The following is a 17,967-nucleotide window of genomic DNA, read 5'->3' on the forward strand; positions in this document are numbered from 1 at the left end:
ATGTCTCTGTCCTTGAGGCATTTCTGCTTGGTGACGGGTGAAAACCCACCCAGAGGTATGAGAACCATCCTACTTAATGTTAGGGTGGTTAAGGCGTCCTAACTTTTCATCTCATTTCTTAGACTGGGTGGTTTTGTTTTGTGAGGACGGTGACGGAGACAGCTCTGTCCCCGTGTGAGTTTCTGTGCTTGGTTACATTTCCCTCCACTCTCTGGTTACCGTGGAGAGTAGGAGTGGGGTGTGGAAGGATCCGCCACTAACCCATCCGGGTGGTAGGAGAGCGCCAAGAGCACTGTCCATAGAGTAGGTCACTAGTGTGATTCTCGCGTGTGAAGGCGCATCGTAACGGTATTTAACAGGGAGCATCCTGGCTTTCACTTTCTAGAGCAGCACTGTCCACCAGAACTTTCTGAGTGATGGCGCCAGTGTTCGTCTGTGCCATCCAGTACAGCAGCCACTAGCCATGCGTGGCTACCAGCTGCTTGAAGCCAGTGGCTAGTGCTACTGTAGAACTGGCTTTTAAATTAAATTAAATTAAATTTATTTTAAATATTTTATTTATTTATTAGAGAGAGAGAGAACACACGGGCAGGGGGAGTGGGGTGAGGGGCAGAGGGACAAGCAGACTCCTCACTGAGCAATGAGCTGGACGTGGGACTCGATCCCAGGACCCCAAGGTCATGACCTGAGCCGAAGGCAGACGCTTCACTGACTGAGCCACCCAGGTGCCCTGATTTCATTTAATTTTAATTAAATTCAATTTAAATAGCCACATGGCTATTACCTGTGCTGGACAGCACAGTTCTACAGCACTAAAAACAAACAAAAAACTATTGTTTTCTGTTTTATTTCACAAATGATGGCCCATCCTGTGTGAATGCCACTCTACAACCTCACAGAAGTAAATCTGTGACATTATGAATTAGGGTGTTGTGTGTCTTACTTTTTTATTAGCTCTGGTTTTTTGGACTGAAATGGTTGTTACTGTGTAGGGGTTAGCAAGTCGGTGTCTGCGAGAGACGAGCAGGAACGACTCACGAGTCTGTGGAAACGGACCTTATCTTGCCCCGTAGGGGAGGAGGGGCAGTTGCAAACTGGAATCCAGGCCTGTGCTCTCAGGAATTTATTCTGGTTACACAGTCGGACATGTGCACTTATGTATGGCAGAGACTGCTCGCTGCTGCCTTTGCTCAGTGTGTGGGTGTGATGAAGAACTGAGAGCACACCAGCCACTCCTCCGTAGGGAGTGGGCCAGGTATACTACTCAGTCGTCCCCGTGTGGCACCGTCCAGCTGCGACAAGGAAGTCAGCCACACCGTGGGCTTAAGTGGGGAAAGACACTAGTGGCACCGTTAAAAGAGGGTGATTGCATCAAAGGGGAAAAATCATATTGATAGAGAGATAAGAAAGGAAAAGACTGAATTTCACACTGTGTACGGGGTGTTAACCACCCTTTCACGGAATTGGGAGAACCTTTCCTTTCTGTTTTTTTTTTTTTTTTTTTTTAAGATTTTATTTATTTATTCATAAGAGACACAGAGAGAGAGGCAGAGACACAGGCAGAGGGAGAAGCAGGCTCCATGCAGGGGGCCCGACGTGGAACTCGATCCCGGGACTCCAGGATCACACCCTGGGCTGAAGGCGGCGCTAAACCGCCAAGCCATCCGGGCTGTCCTCCTTTCTGTTCTTATTTCTTTTATTCTTCCTATAAGGTTGCTAGCTTTTAAACATGAGACTGTATGGCTTATCCGATCAGAAAAGACAAGGGTATACGTTCAGAGGAAAAACAGATGTGTGATGAGCTGCTGAATGCCAGGTTGGCTGAATCTTGGCCGTTTTACTTTAAGTGGCTCCAGATAAGCGAGAGGTAGTTTATTCCTTAGCGTGGTGACGTATCCCTAGAGACGGTGCTCTGAGAGATCCCGGAGTAGATGAGCAGATAGATGAGCAGCATCCACCGAGAGCCATCTTCTGTGCTGAGCCAGGGCAGGTGGAGGTGGAAGGGGGTGCTCTAGGAGGTGAGGGGGGGTAGGTGGAGGGAGGTGGAGGACGGAGGTGCTCCAGGAGGTGAGGAGTCAGGAGCCTGATGGCCTGGCTGCAGGGGAGGAAAGTCCCCCTCCAGTGAGGGTGAAGATGAAGAAGTGGATCGGGGAGGGGACTGGGCACATGTCAGGCAAGGGACGGGCAGGGACCAGCACCACAGGGGAGAGCACCGCATTGGAACACGGCTGCTTGTGTCTGGAGAATGAGAGGGTCAGTCATGCATGGCTTTGGGGACACCCTGGCTTTGGAAGCAGGCTGGCCTGCTGCTCAGGTGTACAGTCCAGGTCGTCATCCTGCCTGTGCCACATGCACACGTGTGACATGTACATGGAATACACAGTAATAACGGTGACGTACGGAAAGACTCGGTTTTCATTCTGGTGGAGGGACAGATGGTCTGTGACCCTGATTTGGGCCCATCCAGGGATCTGCGGGGGTCAAAAGCTGGTGCCAGGTGGCAAGAGCCACTATCTATTGGGGCAGGTGACAAGGTCACGTGTGCTCTTTCAAAAGGGGATGCCCCCCCCGCCCCCGCCCGTGTGAGCCTGGATGGAGGTGCAGGTGGGTGCTCTGGGCCCAGCGGGAGGAGGCGATGTCATTCAGGACAGACACCTCGAAGGATTAGCCCGTGGAGAATCTGTACCTGCTCTGAGCCACAGGTGGGGCTGGGGCTTGGTTTGGAAATGTGCAGATGGGGTGGCGGGAGCTGGGGGGGAGCTGCCTTTCAGAGGCCCTCCTGAGGCCAGTGGCCCTGCTGGGTGGGCTTGCAGATGGGAGTGAGGAGCAGGGGCCCGAGGGCCAGCTCTGGTGACCCGAGGGGCACTGTCTTTATCAGGGGAGCATGTGGGTGGAAAGCTCAGGTTTTAGGAAAATCAGCATGAACTTAATGTTTGAAGCTGCACGTTTAAAGGACCCACCTGAGTATGTCAGGTATGTAGGAGGCAGTTGGGTGTGGCCTGTCTGGGACTGGAAAGAGATCTGACCTGGCAGCGGGACTCTGGGCACCGTCCCCAAGGGAGACACCACGTGAGTGTCTGAGTGTTGAGACTGCCGGCCAGGCCAGGCACTTGAGGACGATGGGGCAGGGAGTCAGCACTAGGGGAGGGGGAAGCACAGCCTGCAAGGAGGGAGGTGTCTGTCCCGGCCACCTGGATGTCAGGGCGGAGGGACTGAGCAGAGGGGAGGTTGCAGGAAAGCGTGCCCAGCCTCCACGGGTGTCTTGTTTTATGTGAGGAAGGCGTGGACTTGCATACTTTCATGGGTATGTAGGTCCGAACTGCTGGGTTTTGATAGGAAGGTTTTAGAAAGGGTTTCTGTAACTCAAGACACGGATTCCTTTTGCGCCTGATACACAGAGATGCAAAAATCCAGTAATATGGATTTCCCGTGTTTGATCGTTGTTCCTCCTGGTATTAAACTTTTTTTTTCCAAATATAAAGAAATTGTTGCCTGAATTTAATTTATACAACATAGGGCCCCCGGGTGGCTCAGCAGTTGAGCATCTGCCTTTGGCTCAGGGAATGACCCTGGGGTCCCGGGATCAAGTCCCACATCAGGCTCCCCCCAGGGAGCCTGCCTCTCCCTCTGCCTGAGTCTCTGCCTCTCTGTGTCTCTCTGGTGAATCAATCAGCATAAAAATAAGCTTCTTGAGTTTAGAGGGTACTTCCTGCCGCAGTTCCTTGCAGGAATCCTCTCCAGGGTAGGAGGAGATCCCCTGGGGTCCCACGATTCCTCCTGAAGCTGTGATGCCCGCCCTTCCTTTCCAGCCAGCGACAATTCCATTTCTCCTGGTGACAACCGGGTCCTTCCTGATGCCGAGTCCCTCTGAGATCTTGGACTACCCCGTGCCCACCCGGCCCGGCCTCCTCCCCCCTTCCCATAGGCTCTCTGTCTACTGGGAGCTGACCGCCTGCCGCTGGGTCACAGCCTGGGGACCCCCCCCCCCCCCCGGGAGCTCGGGATTGGCCACACTTCTGCTCCCCAGAATGAGCTCCCAGGCATCGCGGCCACACGGAGCGGAGGTCGGAGGCAGAGCCCTGCTCTTTCTATCCTTTGGGAGCGGGGAGTGAAAAGGCAAAAGGTCTTTTAAAAATCTGGCACCCAGTTAGAGTTTAAAAGCGTTCAGGCTGGACGACCCCGATGTGCAGGTCCTGGGGGACCGTCTGGTTGCGGGAGAAAGGGCGCGTGTCTCCTCTGCAGCCGGCAGTCCTCTCACCCTCTGTGTGTGTCCCCAGACCGCCTGTGACAAGACCCCTGGGCGAATGGCCCAGCTGGCGTGGGGCGTGGGGCGGCAATCCGTCCACGCTGGGCTGCGCAGTACACGGGCCGCCCCACCAGCCCGTGACGGCCCGTGGGGCCTCCAGTGGGACGTCGGGGTTGGGCCCTCCACCCGCGACCCCAGCCCCTGGGAGGGCGCCCGAGGAGGCGGTGTTGGCCGCTGGGGCCTAGCGGAGCCAGAGCCGGGTTGGAAGTCAAGGCGGCCCGTGGCCTGGGCTCTGACTGTCGCGTGGTGTGGCCCGGGGCGGCCGAAGAGCCAGTCCCTCGCCATGGTGTGACTCACCTGGGTGCACGGTCTCTGGGGCCCTGAGGCCACCTCCGTGGGGTCCTGACCGTGGGGGCCCCTGGCAGGTGCGGATCGGGCACCCGGGGATGGGTAGAAGGGGAACACGCCGAGGCCGGGCTCGGATGGAGGTGCGGCGGAGTGAAGGCAAGCGCCGTGGGTGACCGTGTCCCTTTCTGCTTCAGGCCCAGCGGAAGGGGGTGGGCGGCCCTCCTCTCGAACCGGAGGTTCTGTCCGTGTTTGTGCCTCCCTTCGTCACTAAGGAGGACAGTCAAACGGCCAGCGCCCCCTGTGCCACCCTGAGCAAGACCAGGAGGCGCTCGTTCAGAAAGAAGAGGGACAAGCCCAAATCTGAGCCCTGGAAGGGCCTCCCTCCCGAAGATGTCACTGTCCCCAACGGCGTGGACCTGCTCGCCCTGCCTCAGCTCTGCTTCCCAGGTATCCTCTGCTCTGCTCTCCAGCCGCACCCACCGCACTTTCTAGAAACCAAGTCAGGAAAGTGTGACAGCCTGGGGGGCTGGTGTCCCCTCACAGCCTCGAGGTCCAGCCACGGGACTCGGTTCTCTTAATCCTGGGGGTTTGGGAGCTACAGGGTGTGTAGACCACATAGCACAGCCCCCCTGGTTTGGAAAACTGCATCCCAGACGAGGGGCTGTTGGGCTGGCCGGGCCTCGTGGTTCCTGGATGTGCTTCCCAAGGACCCTCACCCTCGACGTTCGGTCCCATCTGGCAGGTGGGTCAAGGTTAGCCTGCGGCATCTCCTGCGGAGCACACTTGGGCCTGGCTCCCCCACCGCACCCCAGGGCCCCGCAGCCCAGATTGGCCCGGTCCTGGCAGTGGCAGCCCTCGTGCTTTCCTTGTCCTTGAGAAGCGCCAGAGTGGCTGATGGCAAAACCCCTGCTTTCCCGTCCGGCATTCCCTGCCTGGGGATTCTGTTGGGAGTGGGGTCTGTCTCCTGGTCCTAGGTTACGACCCGGGGACAGTGGGACACCCTTGCACTGCCTCCCCCGGGCGCACCCCAAAGGGTTTGTCTGTGGTTGTCTCACATTCCTTCCTGCAGAGCACAGAGGGCGGCGGAGGGATTGAGGGGCGCAGGGCCGATGGCACCTGGCCGTCCCTGTGCCCCGGCTGGCCGTGCAGGGACAGGTTCTCCAGGCCCTGGGGTAGCTCCCCCGGGCTCGGAGGTGGGTGCTACAGGCCGTGACGACATCTCCTCTTCTCTCTCTGTCCACAGGGGGCCTATGTGTGGCCTCCGAACCGAAGGAAGACTGTGTCCACTTTCTGGTGCTGACGGATGTCTGTGGGAACAGGACGTACGGCGTGGTTGCCCAGTACTACCGACCCCTGCACGTACGTGACTGCTGCGATTTCCCTCTGGAATTCATTTTAAGTATTTCTTACTATTTTTGCTTTTTTTTTTTTTTAAGATTTTATTTATTTGAGAGAGAGACAGAGAATGTGCATGAGTTGGGGGGAGGGACGGAGGCAGAGGGAGAAGCAGGCTCCCCGCTGAGCAGTGAGCCCGACGGAGGACTCGATCCCAGGACCCTGAAATCACAACCTGAGCCGAAGGCAGACGCTCAACCACTGACCCACGTAGGCGCCCCAGTATTTTTTATTTTTGCGGGGATGCACATCACACAACCACCACCATTGGAATCGTTTTAGCGTCGGGGTGCTCCATACACTCCCAGTGGGGTGTAGCCCCCACCACGTCTGGTCCAGAGGCATGCGTCACCCTGAAAGTCCGGCCCCCCGGCCCCATTCGTCTGCCTTCTGCCCCCACTGATTGCCTGCGCTGGACGCCTGCTGCCGGTGGACCAGCCTGCGGGCGGCCTCGGTATCTGGCTGCCTCCGCTCCGTGGGCCGCATTCAGAGTTCGTCCTGTGGGGCAGCGGAGCCTCCGTCCTTATGGCCGGGTCGTACCGTGTGGTGTGTGTATGCGCCGGCTTGCCCACCCACGCATTCGCCGAGGGGCCCGGGGGGTTTCCGCCCCTCGCCTTCTGTGTGGGGTGACAGGCTTGGGCCTCTCGAGTGGGACTCGGCCCTCACCCGCCCGGGCAGGGCCAGGTGTGAGCTGGCCGGCCTCTGCGGAGCTCACAGAGCCCCTGCGCACCTTAAGAGGTGCCCACAGGGTTTCCAGAAGCAGAAAGGGCCCTGGTGCTTCGTCCGGGGACGTCTGTGAATCCACGGCGAGGGGAGGTGGCTGCCCGGACTTCCCTCCCCACTCTGCCGTCAGAGGCTGGGGCAGTTATCTTCACGGCTGTCACCCTGAGTGTCGGGGGGCATAAGGCGCAACTGGACAGGCTCTGACCCCTTGCGTCTGTGGGGTGGCATGGACGCGCCTGACGGGCTTCAGAAATAGGTGGGAGCCCAGCCTTCCGCTGACATATGAGTGCACGACCTCGGGGTCTGGACCAGGGTCCCGGGGCAGGCGGTGCACAGCTCAGGGAGGACCCCCTCGAGGCCGTGCAGTGGCGTTGACGGCCTGCCCGGCTGGGTTAGGTAGGGGTGGGAGACGAGGGGGGAGCCGAGCCCCAGCCCTCCCTGGCAGGCACTTCCAGCAGTGACATGATGAGTGGCTGGATCGTTCAGGAAGGTGCTCTGGGAGCTCGTCTGTGAAGCGACTGTTAAGAGAGGCGCTTACGTTAAATACATCCTATGGGGTTTACTCATGCCTGAGTGTTTTCGGGGCGCCCCGGGCCCCACATGCCGGCCTCCCCTCCCTCCCCGTGTGTCCAGTGACCACCCAGGCCCTGCCCCATGCTCCCGTCTTCCCGTGGACTGAGCTCCTCCTGGGGTGCAGACGGCACATGGCTGTCCCAGGCCAGCCGCCCACGTGTGTGCAGCCCAGTGCTGGGCGTGACCCTCCCGCAGGGTTTTCACCCACACGACAATGAGCGAGGTTGGGAGCTGTCAGTGTCACCCCCCTTGACAGATGAAGAGGCAGATGGTGGCACAGAGAGGACGGTGACCCGCCTGGGGGCCCCCAGCACACTGATTTGAGAGTAGTGGGTGTAGATTCAGCATTGGGGCGACACAGACGGCGTGCCCACCGCTTGCAGGGCCCTCCCCATACCTGCCTTGCACGACCCTCACGTCTGCAGCGTCCCCGTGTGACACTGTTCTTGCAGCTTCCCTCCCTGTTGAAAAACCCCGACAGCCCTGCACTGGGGCCAGACCGTGGCTCCCAGCAATGTGGCTTCTGGAATCCTGGCTCCACGTGCCTCCTCCAGCTGAGACACACACACACACACACACACACACACACACACACACACACACGCTCAGATGCTGCAGTTCTCTTCCCTCCTAAGCAGAGCCCGTGGCCCGTCTGCGTCTACCATGTTCTTACCGCGCGCCCCTTCCTGCCGGGGTGGCGAGCTGCTCCTGGGCTGGGACGCGTCTCAGCGTCTGCGCCACCTCACAGGTCACAGACAGCAGGCACTGTGGGGGGCCTGGCAGGGACACTGTGGAGGGCTGTCGGGGAGCAGGATGCTGGCCGGGCTCCTGCCCCCTCGCTGCTGCTGTGGTGCTCCCACCGCTGAGGGTCAAAGCGTGGGGACCGACGGGCGGGAGGTGACCCGGGCCTGTTGTTTCCTCTCCAGGACGAGTCCTGCTTCTACAACGGCAAGGCGCACTGGGAGCCGTCCTGGCCGACCATGGGCGTGGCTGGCTGCTTTGTGCCCTTTGCGGTGTGCGTGGTCTCCAAGCTGCCCTATTACAACGCCCTCAAGGACTGCCTGTCCTGGTGAGCCCGGGGGCCCGGGGGGCGGGGGGCTGACCCTGGCTTGGCCCAGATCCTTCCTGCAGCTGTAGCGTGTGGGGAGGTCGCCCGGCTCGAGAGGAGGAAGCCAAACTGTGGGAAGTAAAATTAGTAGGGAGGATGTTATGTTTGTCTGGTTCTTTTAACAAAGACGTCCACGAGAACGCACGCTCCTCCCGGCTAGCGGAGGCCGCCCCGGCCGTTGTTCCTGTTGGGTTCACGGACCGTTAACAAATCCTCTTTTTTTTTTTGGGTGGAATCTTCAAGTGCCTTAATGCTGGTACTGAGCATTTTTTTAGCCTGAGCACGTTGAGAAGTTTTGAAAAATCCAGAGAGCATTGGGTCAAATGCGCTGGCCGGCCGCCTGCCGTCGGGGGTGATCGTGGCCTGTGGACGTGGTCCATCCCCGGCCACACACGCGCTGGCCGCCTTGTTTTCATTCTCACAAAATCATAGCCTCGGAATTCGCGGTGGTTTGCTTAAAGATAGAGGCGGTCAACAGAGGTTTCCCCATAATGTCATAATACCCACCAGCCACCCCTGGCAAGTCGCAGGCTTCTGCAAAGACTGTCATTTTGGTTCTCACACCGTGGTCAGTGGGGCGACGGGCAGGAATCCATCCCGGCCAGCCTCACGAGCTTCGGGACTCAGGTCCTAGCACCCCAGCGTTTGAGTTTTCACAACGTGGTGGGTCCTTGCACGTAGTTTGGGTCTCGCCTGCATTTCACCCCCACAGAGAGGGACCCCCTCGTGGAGCAGAACAGAGCGCCGCTCGCTCAGGCTCCTTCCAGGACCTCCTGAGTGGGGCGTATGCGCCTTCGTTAATGGGCGCGGGCAGCAATGGAAGGAGAAATTAGGGCAGGGTCCTTTTTTATTAATTTGCTGATCATCTTCAGCACTTGAAGGTAGATGGCTTTTCCAGCCACCTTCAGTGTGCGCTTCCGGGAAGCGGGGATGGCGATCCCACCCTTCCTCCGGGGGGCAGGTTCGGGCAGCCACTGCTGTACCTTCCTGGCCTTCGTTATGTGTGTTCATTCAGCAGGGGACCTTCGCGGTGTCACTGGCAGCAGATACTGCCCTCCTGGACACTGAGGCAAACCTGCATTTGCCTTGAAATATGCATCCAGTGTCCATGCTTCTCGAGGTCGGCTCTCGATGGTCATTGCTGAACGACCGGAACTATAAAATATGGAGAAAAACAAGTGACAGAAATCCAAAAGGCAGTTTATAAACACGGATTCATAGATTTTTAAATCTGTTTTTCTGCTGCGATGGTAGCGGGTCAACTGTGCCTCTGTGTGGACCGAAATTGGGAGAGACTACCTGGTGGTGTCTGGGGAATTACGTTATGGAAAGTCTTTCTTTTTTGTTTTTTGTTTTTTTTTCTTTAATTTGATACTGTTACTTTTATAGTAAATAAACTATGGAGAAACATTGAATTATCTCCAAATCATGACGCTGACTCCACGAAGAGCTATTATTTTTAAAGATGTGTTTATTATTTTGAGAGAGAGAGCATAAGGAGGAGGGGCAGAAGGAGAGGGAGAGAGAATCTCAGGTGGTCTCCACGCTGAGCTGGGAGCTCGATCTCATGACCCTGAGGTCATGACCTGTGCCGAAATCCAGAGTCGGACGCTTAACCTAGTGCACCACCCTGGGCGCCCCGACTTACTCCAGGAAGAGCTATGATTTGTTACTTAGAGTAAGAACGTAAGTGCAGGTCCTGCTGTGGTGGGCGAGGCCGGGTCCGCCCCAGGGCCCCGCAGCGGGGTGTCCGGGGCACTTGGCTGAATTTTGCTGAATATAGATACCACATCACCATCACTGCTGTTAAGATAGAGAACACTGTCACCACCCCCAAGGTTCCCTCAAGGTGCCCTGTGCTCGCTTCCCAGCCCCACTGCCCCTGGGTGCCGCTGGTCTGTCATACGTTTATTTAATTTTTAAGATTTTATTTATTTATTCATGGGAGACAGAGAGAGAGGCAGAGACATAGAGGGAGAAGCAGGCTCCCCGCAGGACTCGATCCCGGGACCCCGGGGTCACGCCCTGAGTCAAAGGCAGATGCTCAACCACTGAGCCCCCCAGGTGTCCCACTGTTCTGCATTTAAATCACATGCAGCAGGCAGCCTGGGTGGCTCAGCGGTTCAACGCCTGCCTTCCGCCCAGGGTGCAATCCTGGAGACCCGGGATCGAGTCCCACGTCGGGCTCCCTGCATGGAGCCTGCTGCTCCCTCTGCCTGTGTCTCTGCCTGTGTCTCTGTCTCTCTCATGAATAAATAAAATCTCTTAAAAAATAAAATAAATAGATAAATCACGTGCAGCAGTGCCTGGAACAGCGTGGTTTGAACTGTGCGGGTGCCACGTACACATGGATTTTCTTCGACAAATGCAATGGTCCTGTAAATGTATTTTCTCTTCCTTAGGATTTCCTCAAAGGCCTTTTCTTTTCTCTGGCTTACATTATTGTAAGAATATAGCGTGTGGGGACCCCTGAGATGTTTACTCCCTGCTGAGGTACGACACATGCAGAAAACAGCAGGAATCCCAGCCGTGTGACCAGCCCCCAACCCCCGAGCCCCCCGACCACCCCCAACCTGGGCAGCCCCGCCCTGCCCCCTGACGGCCCTGGAGCTGCCGCCTCCCGCACACACTCCAGCTTGGATTAGAAATGCCGAGGATGACAAACGGATGCTCACACTTATTTTCTGATTTGATTTTTTTTTTAAATTTTAGCTTATTGACTCATCTGAAGCTCTGTAAAGATTTTGAAGTTGACAATCACATAAAAGATTTTGCTGCAAAACTGTCTTTGATACCTAGCCCACCGCCTGGACCGCTTCATTTGGTAAATAAATCTGGACTTTTTTTGTCTTGTGTTTGCAAATAGTAAGAGTATCATGACGACGATGGTTCTAACGTCTTATGCTCTCTCTTACGTTCTAGTATGTTTAAGTTATGCTTCTCAAGGTCCTTACAGAGTCATCTGTTTCTAACCGGGAGTTTGCCGGGCGGCCCGTGATAAATGCCGCGGAGCTGGTGGTGGGCCGGCCCCCTTAGCGCCTAAGACACGGGTTCATTACTCGCTCTGCAGAAAACCCAGAGAATTTACTTAAATTATGAATTTCCCTTTGGTTTATCAGTCTGGAATATTGGGTATTGTATTAAATGTGTTCATGTTTTGTCCTGTCCAGGGTGATTCATGAAAAGTACCTGGCTTCGTATTTTTTCTGTTCTTCTTTTTTTTTAAGATTTTATTTATTTATTCAGGAGAGACACAGAGAGAGAGAGAGGCAGAGACACAGGCAGAGGGAGAAGCAGGCTCCATGCAGGGAGCCCGATGTGGGACTCGATCCCGGGTCTCCAGGATCACGCCCTGGGCCGAAGGTGGCGCTAAACTGCTGAGCCACCCGGGCTGCCCTGTTTTGTTGTTTTCCCCGGTGCCACTGTGTTGAACGCGTGGCCAGACGCTTCCGCGGATCTGGGTTCCCTGGCACGTGCGTCCTGACACGTTGCTGGCTCTTTCATCCCCCCAGGGTTTTAGGCAAGGACGGTGGGAGGAAGGCGGCCCACGTTCCCCTTTGGGCGAGTAACAGGCCGGACGGCTGAGCCGTGACGACACCTGTCTGGCTCAGCGTTTTCCAGACTGACGCAACCACCGGGCTCTTCCTTGTTCTGCAACAGGCACCCGTCAAATTATTATAAATGTCCACCCTGTGCCAGGCAGTCCCTCCTGGGAGATCATAGAGATCTGGGTTCTCTACGTGTGGATTACTATTCACAGTTGGAAAATTAATTTTATTTCCCAGGAGACGTGTGATTACGAACTTTCTATATATATACACATATATTTAAAGATGTTATTTATTTATTCATGAGAGACATAGGGAAAGAGAGAGGCAGAGACACAGGCAGAGGGAGAAGCAGGCTCCATGCAGGGAGCCCGACGTGGGACTCGATCCCGGGTTTCCAGGATCACGCCCTGGGCCGAAGGTGGCGCTAAACCGCTGAGCCACCCGGGCTGCCCCAAAATGTATATTTTTAATAATCAGCCTACAGTCTATGGGGTGAGGACTCCTGCCACGTGCATTCCAGGCCAGGAGACAGAGCAGGTTGGCCGGGTACCTCGGTTCCACCCCCAGAACCTTTGCAGGGACATTTATCCAGTACTTGTTTTGTGCGAGGCCCTCATCTTTATTATGTGGATAATTGGTATTTTTTTTATGGTTCAGCAGAGTCATCAAAGCGTACGTTCTTGCCGTGTTCACTCTGCAAGTATAAGGACCAGCTAAGCAGTGAACCGGAGGGAGTTCAGGACAGTTTGAGGGTCAACCGTGTGTGTTATGGTTCTGCCTTCGAACATGAGTAATGCGTGCATGGTCCCTGACCAATTTTCTGTGCCTTAGAATCCTGGATTCATCAATATTTGGTTCTTCCACTCTGACTACCCCGCGGGAAGGTTTATGGGAGTCGTTCTGGGCGCCTCTTCTCTTCACGCCTGCATTCAATCCATCATTCACCCGTGACCACCCAGCTCCCGGCGTGTCTCAGGTGCCCACGGCCACGGCCGCCATCCCACTCCGGGCCATGGCGTCTCCCACCTGCACGGTTGAGGAGCCGCTGGTCTGTCCACGTCCACTCTTCACCCTTCATTCAGTTCGTCCTTTGCACAGTGGCGGCAAAGACTGTTAAAATCTATACACTGGACTCTCCTTTTGTGCTTAGAACCAACAGTGGCTTCTTGCTGTGTACCTGCAGCCCGTCCTACGGCCCTGGCCCGAGTCACTGTCCTGCTCTGTGTTCTCACCCCCTAGCTTGCTCTTGTCCAGCCTCACTGGGTTTCCCTCAGTCCCTCACTGATGTTGTCCCAGGGCCCTTGCACGTGCTGTTCCTAGAAGTCAGGTTCTTGGGGACGGCCTCTGAGTGACCTCCCATCCCGCCTCTCTCTGTGCCCATTGCCCTTCCTGCAGAGCCCAGCACGGTCTGCAGTTGGGGTTTGCACACGTTTGTGTTTTGTTCAACATCCATCTTCTCCATCAGCCTCCAAGCTGCATGAGGGCAGAGGCCCCGTTCAGAGCTGGATATCCGGGGCCATTACCACGGCCGCCCTGCACTTGCTGCTCCGACAGCCGTGAATGAGTGAACGGATGGGCCGTGTTTCCCTAGCCCGTCGTGTTCACAGAGTGGGGCCTGCGGCTTGGTTCTCGTGCGTTTGTCCGAGGGAGCCGAGCCTGGGTCAGACTTGCCGTCGCGCTTGTCCCCTGTGTGGCCCATTGATATGTGGCCCCGACCCATCCGTCTTCGGGAGTGTTATGGAGAAAATGCGAGTGTCCGGCTGGGGCCAAGGTCCTCCTCTAACCCAGGAGCTGGTTCGGCAGGAATTTCCAGAACCCACTGCAAACGGATGTCGATGCAAAGGCCGTGTGGCTGGAGGTGGGGACTTGGGGAGCCAAGTGTGTGGGCGCCAGTGGCTCGTCTCCGGTCTGTGCCAGGGGAGGCAGCACCCAGCCTGGACCTCGGCCCGAGGGCAGCAGACACCCCGCATCCCGGGCCCGCCATCGGGTCTGAGTGTCCGTGTTTCGGGGCCTGGGCGTTCCTGGGTGTGCACGGCGAGATGTGCGTTTCCCTCCCACTTGGCCTGACTCTCTTCTGTGCTGCGGTCCCTGTTGTTTCCCTGGGGCCGCGGTCAAGCTGGAATTGGGACGTGTTCCCCTGAGGGGTGTCCCTGCTCAGAGTCTTCACCTGTGAGGTGGGTGAAGGACCTGAGGACCTGGCGCCGCGGCCGATGCGTTCTGCGGGCCCACCGGGCGGGTGACTGGCATTTGTGTCTCGTTTTTATCTGTAGTTGTGAAGTGGGTTGACACGTGTATTGTGTGGAAGCATGGAGGGGAATTTTTCTCATCAACTTTACAGTTACAGGTGGTTCATCACCAGCTGGAGCGTTTGACTCCGCTCTACCTTGTTTTGTCATAAACAGAAGGGATGTCATTGTCCACACAAGCAAATCCACCTGGTCTCAGCCTAGTCCGGCTCCCGTGGACCAGTCGGTGACAAGAGGGCAGCCCGGGGTGACAAGATGCATCCCCGGCACAGTCAGGTTTCTTTTACACGAGGGGGCCTGGAGAGCAGTGATGACGTGAGGAGGCGTGGATGGCGAGCATCTGTCCCGGGACCTTGCCCACCCCATCCTCCCCGTCTCTCCCCCTTCCACGCATTTCCTGGCGGGAGCTTCTCTGTCCTCAGAGTCACTGCTTCTCTCTGTGGTTTCTGCCCGGCGCTGCTCACCCTTGGGTCACCCCGTACTGCTCATCCGCGGGGCTCCGGGGCTGCTCCTGGGCGCCCCCCACGAGGCTGACACCCGCAGTCAGCCACGAACTTGCCATCGAGCTGGACGGCCCCTGTCCATCCCCCTCTGTCCACAGAAGGGGCAGTCTGCAGATGCTGAATTTGAAGTGTTATTTTAAAATAATATCCTTTGGAAAAATATAATTTTTTTAAAAAAAATTTTTATATATTTATGATAGTCACACAGAGAGAGAAGGAGAGAGAGAGAGAGGCAGAGACACAGGCAGAGGGAGAAGCAGGCTCCATGCACCGGGAGCCCGATGTGGGATTCAATCCTGGGTCTCCAGGATCGCGCCCTGGGCCAAAGGCAGGTGCTAAACCGCTGCGCCACCCAGGGATCCCCCACTTTGGAAAAACAAATCTTTCTCAGCAGCATCTTGAATTCCACATCTTTAAGGAGCTTTGACAGGTTGAAAATGCTGAGAATTCGTAACATGCAGTACGTGTTGTAGCAAAGGCTGACTGGGATGTGCTTGGTCGGGACAGGTGTCCAGGTGTCAGCTTATCTGTGCTGACGGGCGCTTTGCTACTTAAGTAAAGAGTTTAGAGAGGTCTGGCTGACGACGACGTTCCCAACTTGATTCGCGCGTGAGCCTTTCTCAGCAGTGCCGTGTGTCTCGAGGCCATTTTGTTTGGGGACATACAGGGTAACAGTGCGAGTCTTCAAAAACGTATCCTAAATGGAGAGTTTCGGTGCATTTCGGCCTCTGCTGGGAGCCGCTCCCTGAACTCACTGTGGACCTTGGTCATCACAGGTATTTAACATGAAGCCACTCCAGATCGTGTTCCCCTCGCGCGCAGACCCTGAGAGCCCGGTCATCGACTTGGACCTCCACCTGCCCTTGCTGTGCTTCAGGCCTGAGAAGGTGCTGCAGGTAAGCGTGCCTCGGCCCCACGGCGTCCCGGGCGGGCTGGCTTAGGGGGCGTCTAAGCCGTGGTTGCCGCTGTCCCACGGTGTGCCTCCACGCTTCCCGCTCCAAGCAGAGGCATGCAGGGAGTGCACGCTGCTCACGAGGCGTGCTTTTCGGAGGGTGAAGGGGGCTTTGGCTTGGCAAACGGAGTAGGGAATCCCGTGGACCTGGGCCCCATCTGGTTCCGGTGGCGCATGTACACGCGAATCGAGCACCTGGCGCGCGGCCAGAGGTGTGCACACGGTGTGGATTCCCCCCAGATCCTGACGTGCCTCCTCACGGAGCAGCGGATCGTGTTCTTCTCTTCCAACTGGGCGCTGCTGCCGCTGGTCGCCGAGTGCTTCATGGCCTACCTGCACCCCCTGCAGTGGCAGCACACGTTCGTGCCCGTCCTGTCGGGCCAGATGCTGGACTTCGTCATGGCGCCGACGTCCTTCCTCATGGGCTGCCACCTCGACTACTTTGAAGAAGTCAGCAAGGTGAGGCCTCAACCGTCGGCTCAAACGTTGGGTCCTTGTGATTCCCGTGGGGACTGGTGGGAAGTGGCTTTGAAAGGACCACGAGGCGGGGCCGCGCGCCCTGGCCCCGGGGAGGGTGGCTACTGCGGCCCTGGGGCTGGTGCTCTGGGTGCCGCGCACATGTACACATGCACGGGGGCTGTCGCTCGTCTCCACCGCCCCCTGCGGCCTTTGGGGATGTTCGAGGCCGTGGGTGCCGGGACCTGGTGTCACTTCCAGTCCACGTAATTCCCTGGGGCTTCCTGCAGCTCCAGCGAGGAGAGTGTGGATGTCGGTGCCGGTGGAGCCCACTGTCCAGCCCGGCCTTGGCCACTTTCTGGTTTCGTGGGCTCACGTGGGGTGCCAGCCCTTGTCAACCTTGGTGTGCTTGCCTCAGAAGCAGGCACGTCCTCCTGGGCAGGGCTCCGAGCAGGGGCCACCCCGCACCCGCCAGCGCATGACAGGGCTTCACAGGCCGCGGCAGCTGGTGCCCCCGCTCCAGATCCTGTGCTTCTCCGGTGAAGCTTCTGTTGTTCAGGAATGCCGTGGGCCTCCTGCTGGAGCCTCTCCACGCAGCGTGTCGTTCAGCGTTGGCGGGGGCGTGGGCCTTGCCACCTGCGGTGACCAGTTACTTGCAGTGCCAGACCTGCAGCAGCGTTAGGTCCTCATGTGTCCTGGTCGTAAAAGACCGTGTTGGAGGGTAATGGGACGCTTAGGCAGTGAGGGCCGGGGGCCCCCAGGAGAAAAGGGGAGCCGGGATGGCGAAGACAACCGCAACAGCATCCTGTTCGGCCACGCAGACGAGACCACAGGCACATCCTGTGTAGCAGCCTCTGCAGGAGTGACTTTCGCAAAATATCCTGATGCAGAACAATGAGCCGTAGGACCTGGGTCACTGGCACAGGTTGAGCAGAGCGTCTCCGGATGTCACCACAAGACCCTCAACATGGCAGGTAGGCCTCAACAGGGGCCCCGGCTCGGCGTGCTCAGGGCGGCTCCCGGAAATGCTGGTGAAGGCCCCCGATTTGAATGGCAAAGTGGCAGCCCCTGGGGTCCCCTCCCCGTCTGGCAGCCTTGTTACTGTGGCTCAGCAAGCCTTGCCTGCCGCCCACGATTCTTCGTCTTCCTCCTCGGAAGAGGCGCCACCAAGACCCCAGGACAGCGTGGACACAAACCTGTAACACCCGTGCGCGAGCCGGCCTCCCGGCCCCGCAGTCGCGGCAAAGGTCAAAGGGCCATTAGTGCAGCACCGGGCGTCCCGTAAGTGCTTCGTGACGTGCGTTCAGATGGTGAGCCGTTGTGGATGGGCCGGAAACGTGGGACTGTCAGTGGCCACAGCGGGTTTGGCTTTTATAAGACGCCTCTGTTCACAGAAAACACGTAGACCACGGAGTTTACTGGATTACGACGTGCACCTCGGCGGCTCTCCGTGACTTTTCAGAGTTGTGCCCCTTAACCGTATACATTCCCGGCACCCGACACAGAAGCCCCGTGTGCGTCAGCGTCCCCCGCACTGCCCCCTGCCCGCCCCTGGCCGCCCCACAGCCCTGGGTCTCCCTGTGGCTTTGCCTGTTGCATCCATGTGGTTCTGTGGCGGCAGCCGGCCTCTTGGGGCTGCCGTCACTCGGCGCAGCGTCCTCTTGGTTTGTCTGCGTCAACCGGCCGCATAGCCGTGCTTCTGCTGCGGCACAGGATCCTGTCGAGGGACCGTGCCACGGTTCGTTTGTCCGTTCGTCGGTTGATGGACCTCCGAGTTGTGTGGACGTTTGGCTCCCGTGAGCGGTGCAGCCGTGAGCGCGCCTGGGCGTGCGGGCTCCGCGTGGACTGGGCTTTCCCTTACCGAGG

The 17,967-nt window shown here is 57.5% G+C and overlaps 1 protein-coding gene across 4 annotated transcripts in view; it reads left to right on the forward strand.

Moving 5' to 3' along the window:
- DENND3 (DENN domain containing 3) overlaps positions 1–17,967 on the forward strand; it is a 50,249-nt gene that overhangs the window by 1,870 nt on the left and 30,412 nt on the right. For all 4 annotated transcript variants that reach the window (XR_007401767.1, XM_049093139.1, XM_049093140.1 and 1 more), the window contains exons 2-7: positions 4,789–5,041; positions 5,838–5,953; positions 8,212–8,354; positions 11,106–11,217; positions 15,470–15,589; positions 15,886–16,104. Coding sequence is in view for 3 of the 4 variants with exons in the window: in XM_049093139.1 (XP_048949096.1) it covers positions 4,789–5,041; positions 5,838–5,953; positions 8,212–8,354; positions 11,106–11,217; positions 15,470–15,589; positions 15,886–16,104 (963 nt within the window). In the remaining variant the exon portion in view is untranslated. The remainder of the gene's footprint in view (positions 1–4,788; positions 5,042–5,837; positions 5,954–8,211; positions 8,355–11,105; positions 11,218–15,469; positions 15,590–15,885; positions 16,105–17,967) is intronic.

This window comes from Canis lupus, chromosome 13 (genome assembly GCF_003254725.2).
Source record: "Canis lupus dingo isolate Sandy chromosome 13, ASM325472v2, whole genome shotgun sequence".
Classification (NCBI taxonomy): Eukaryota; Metazoa; Chordata; class Mammalia; order Carnivora; family Canidae; genus Canis; species Canis lupus.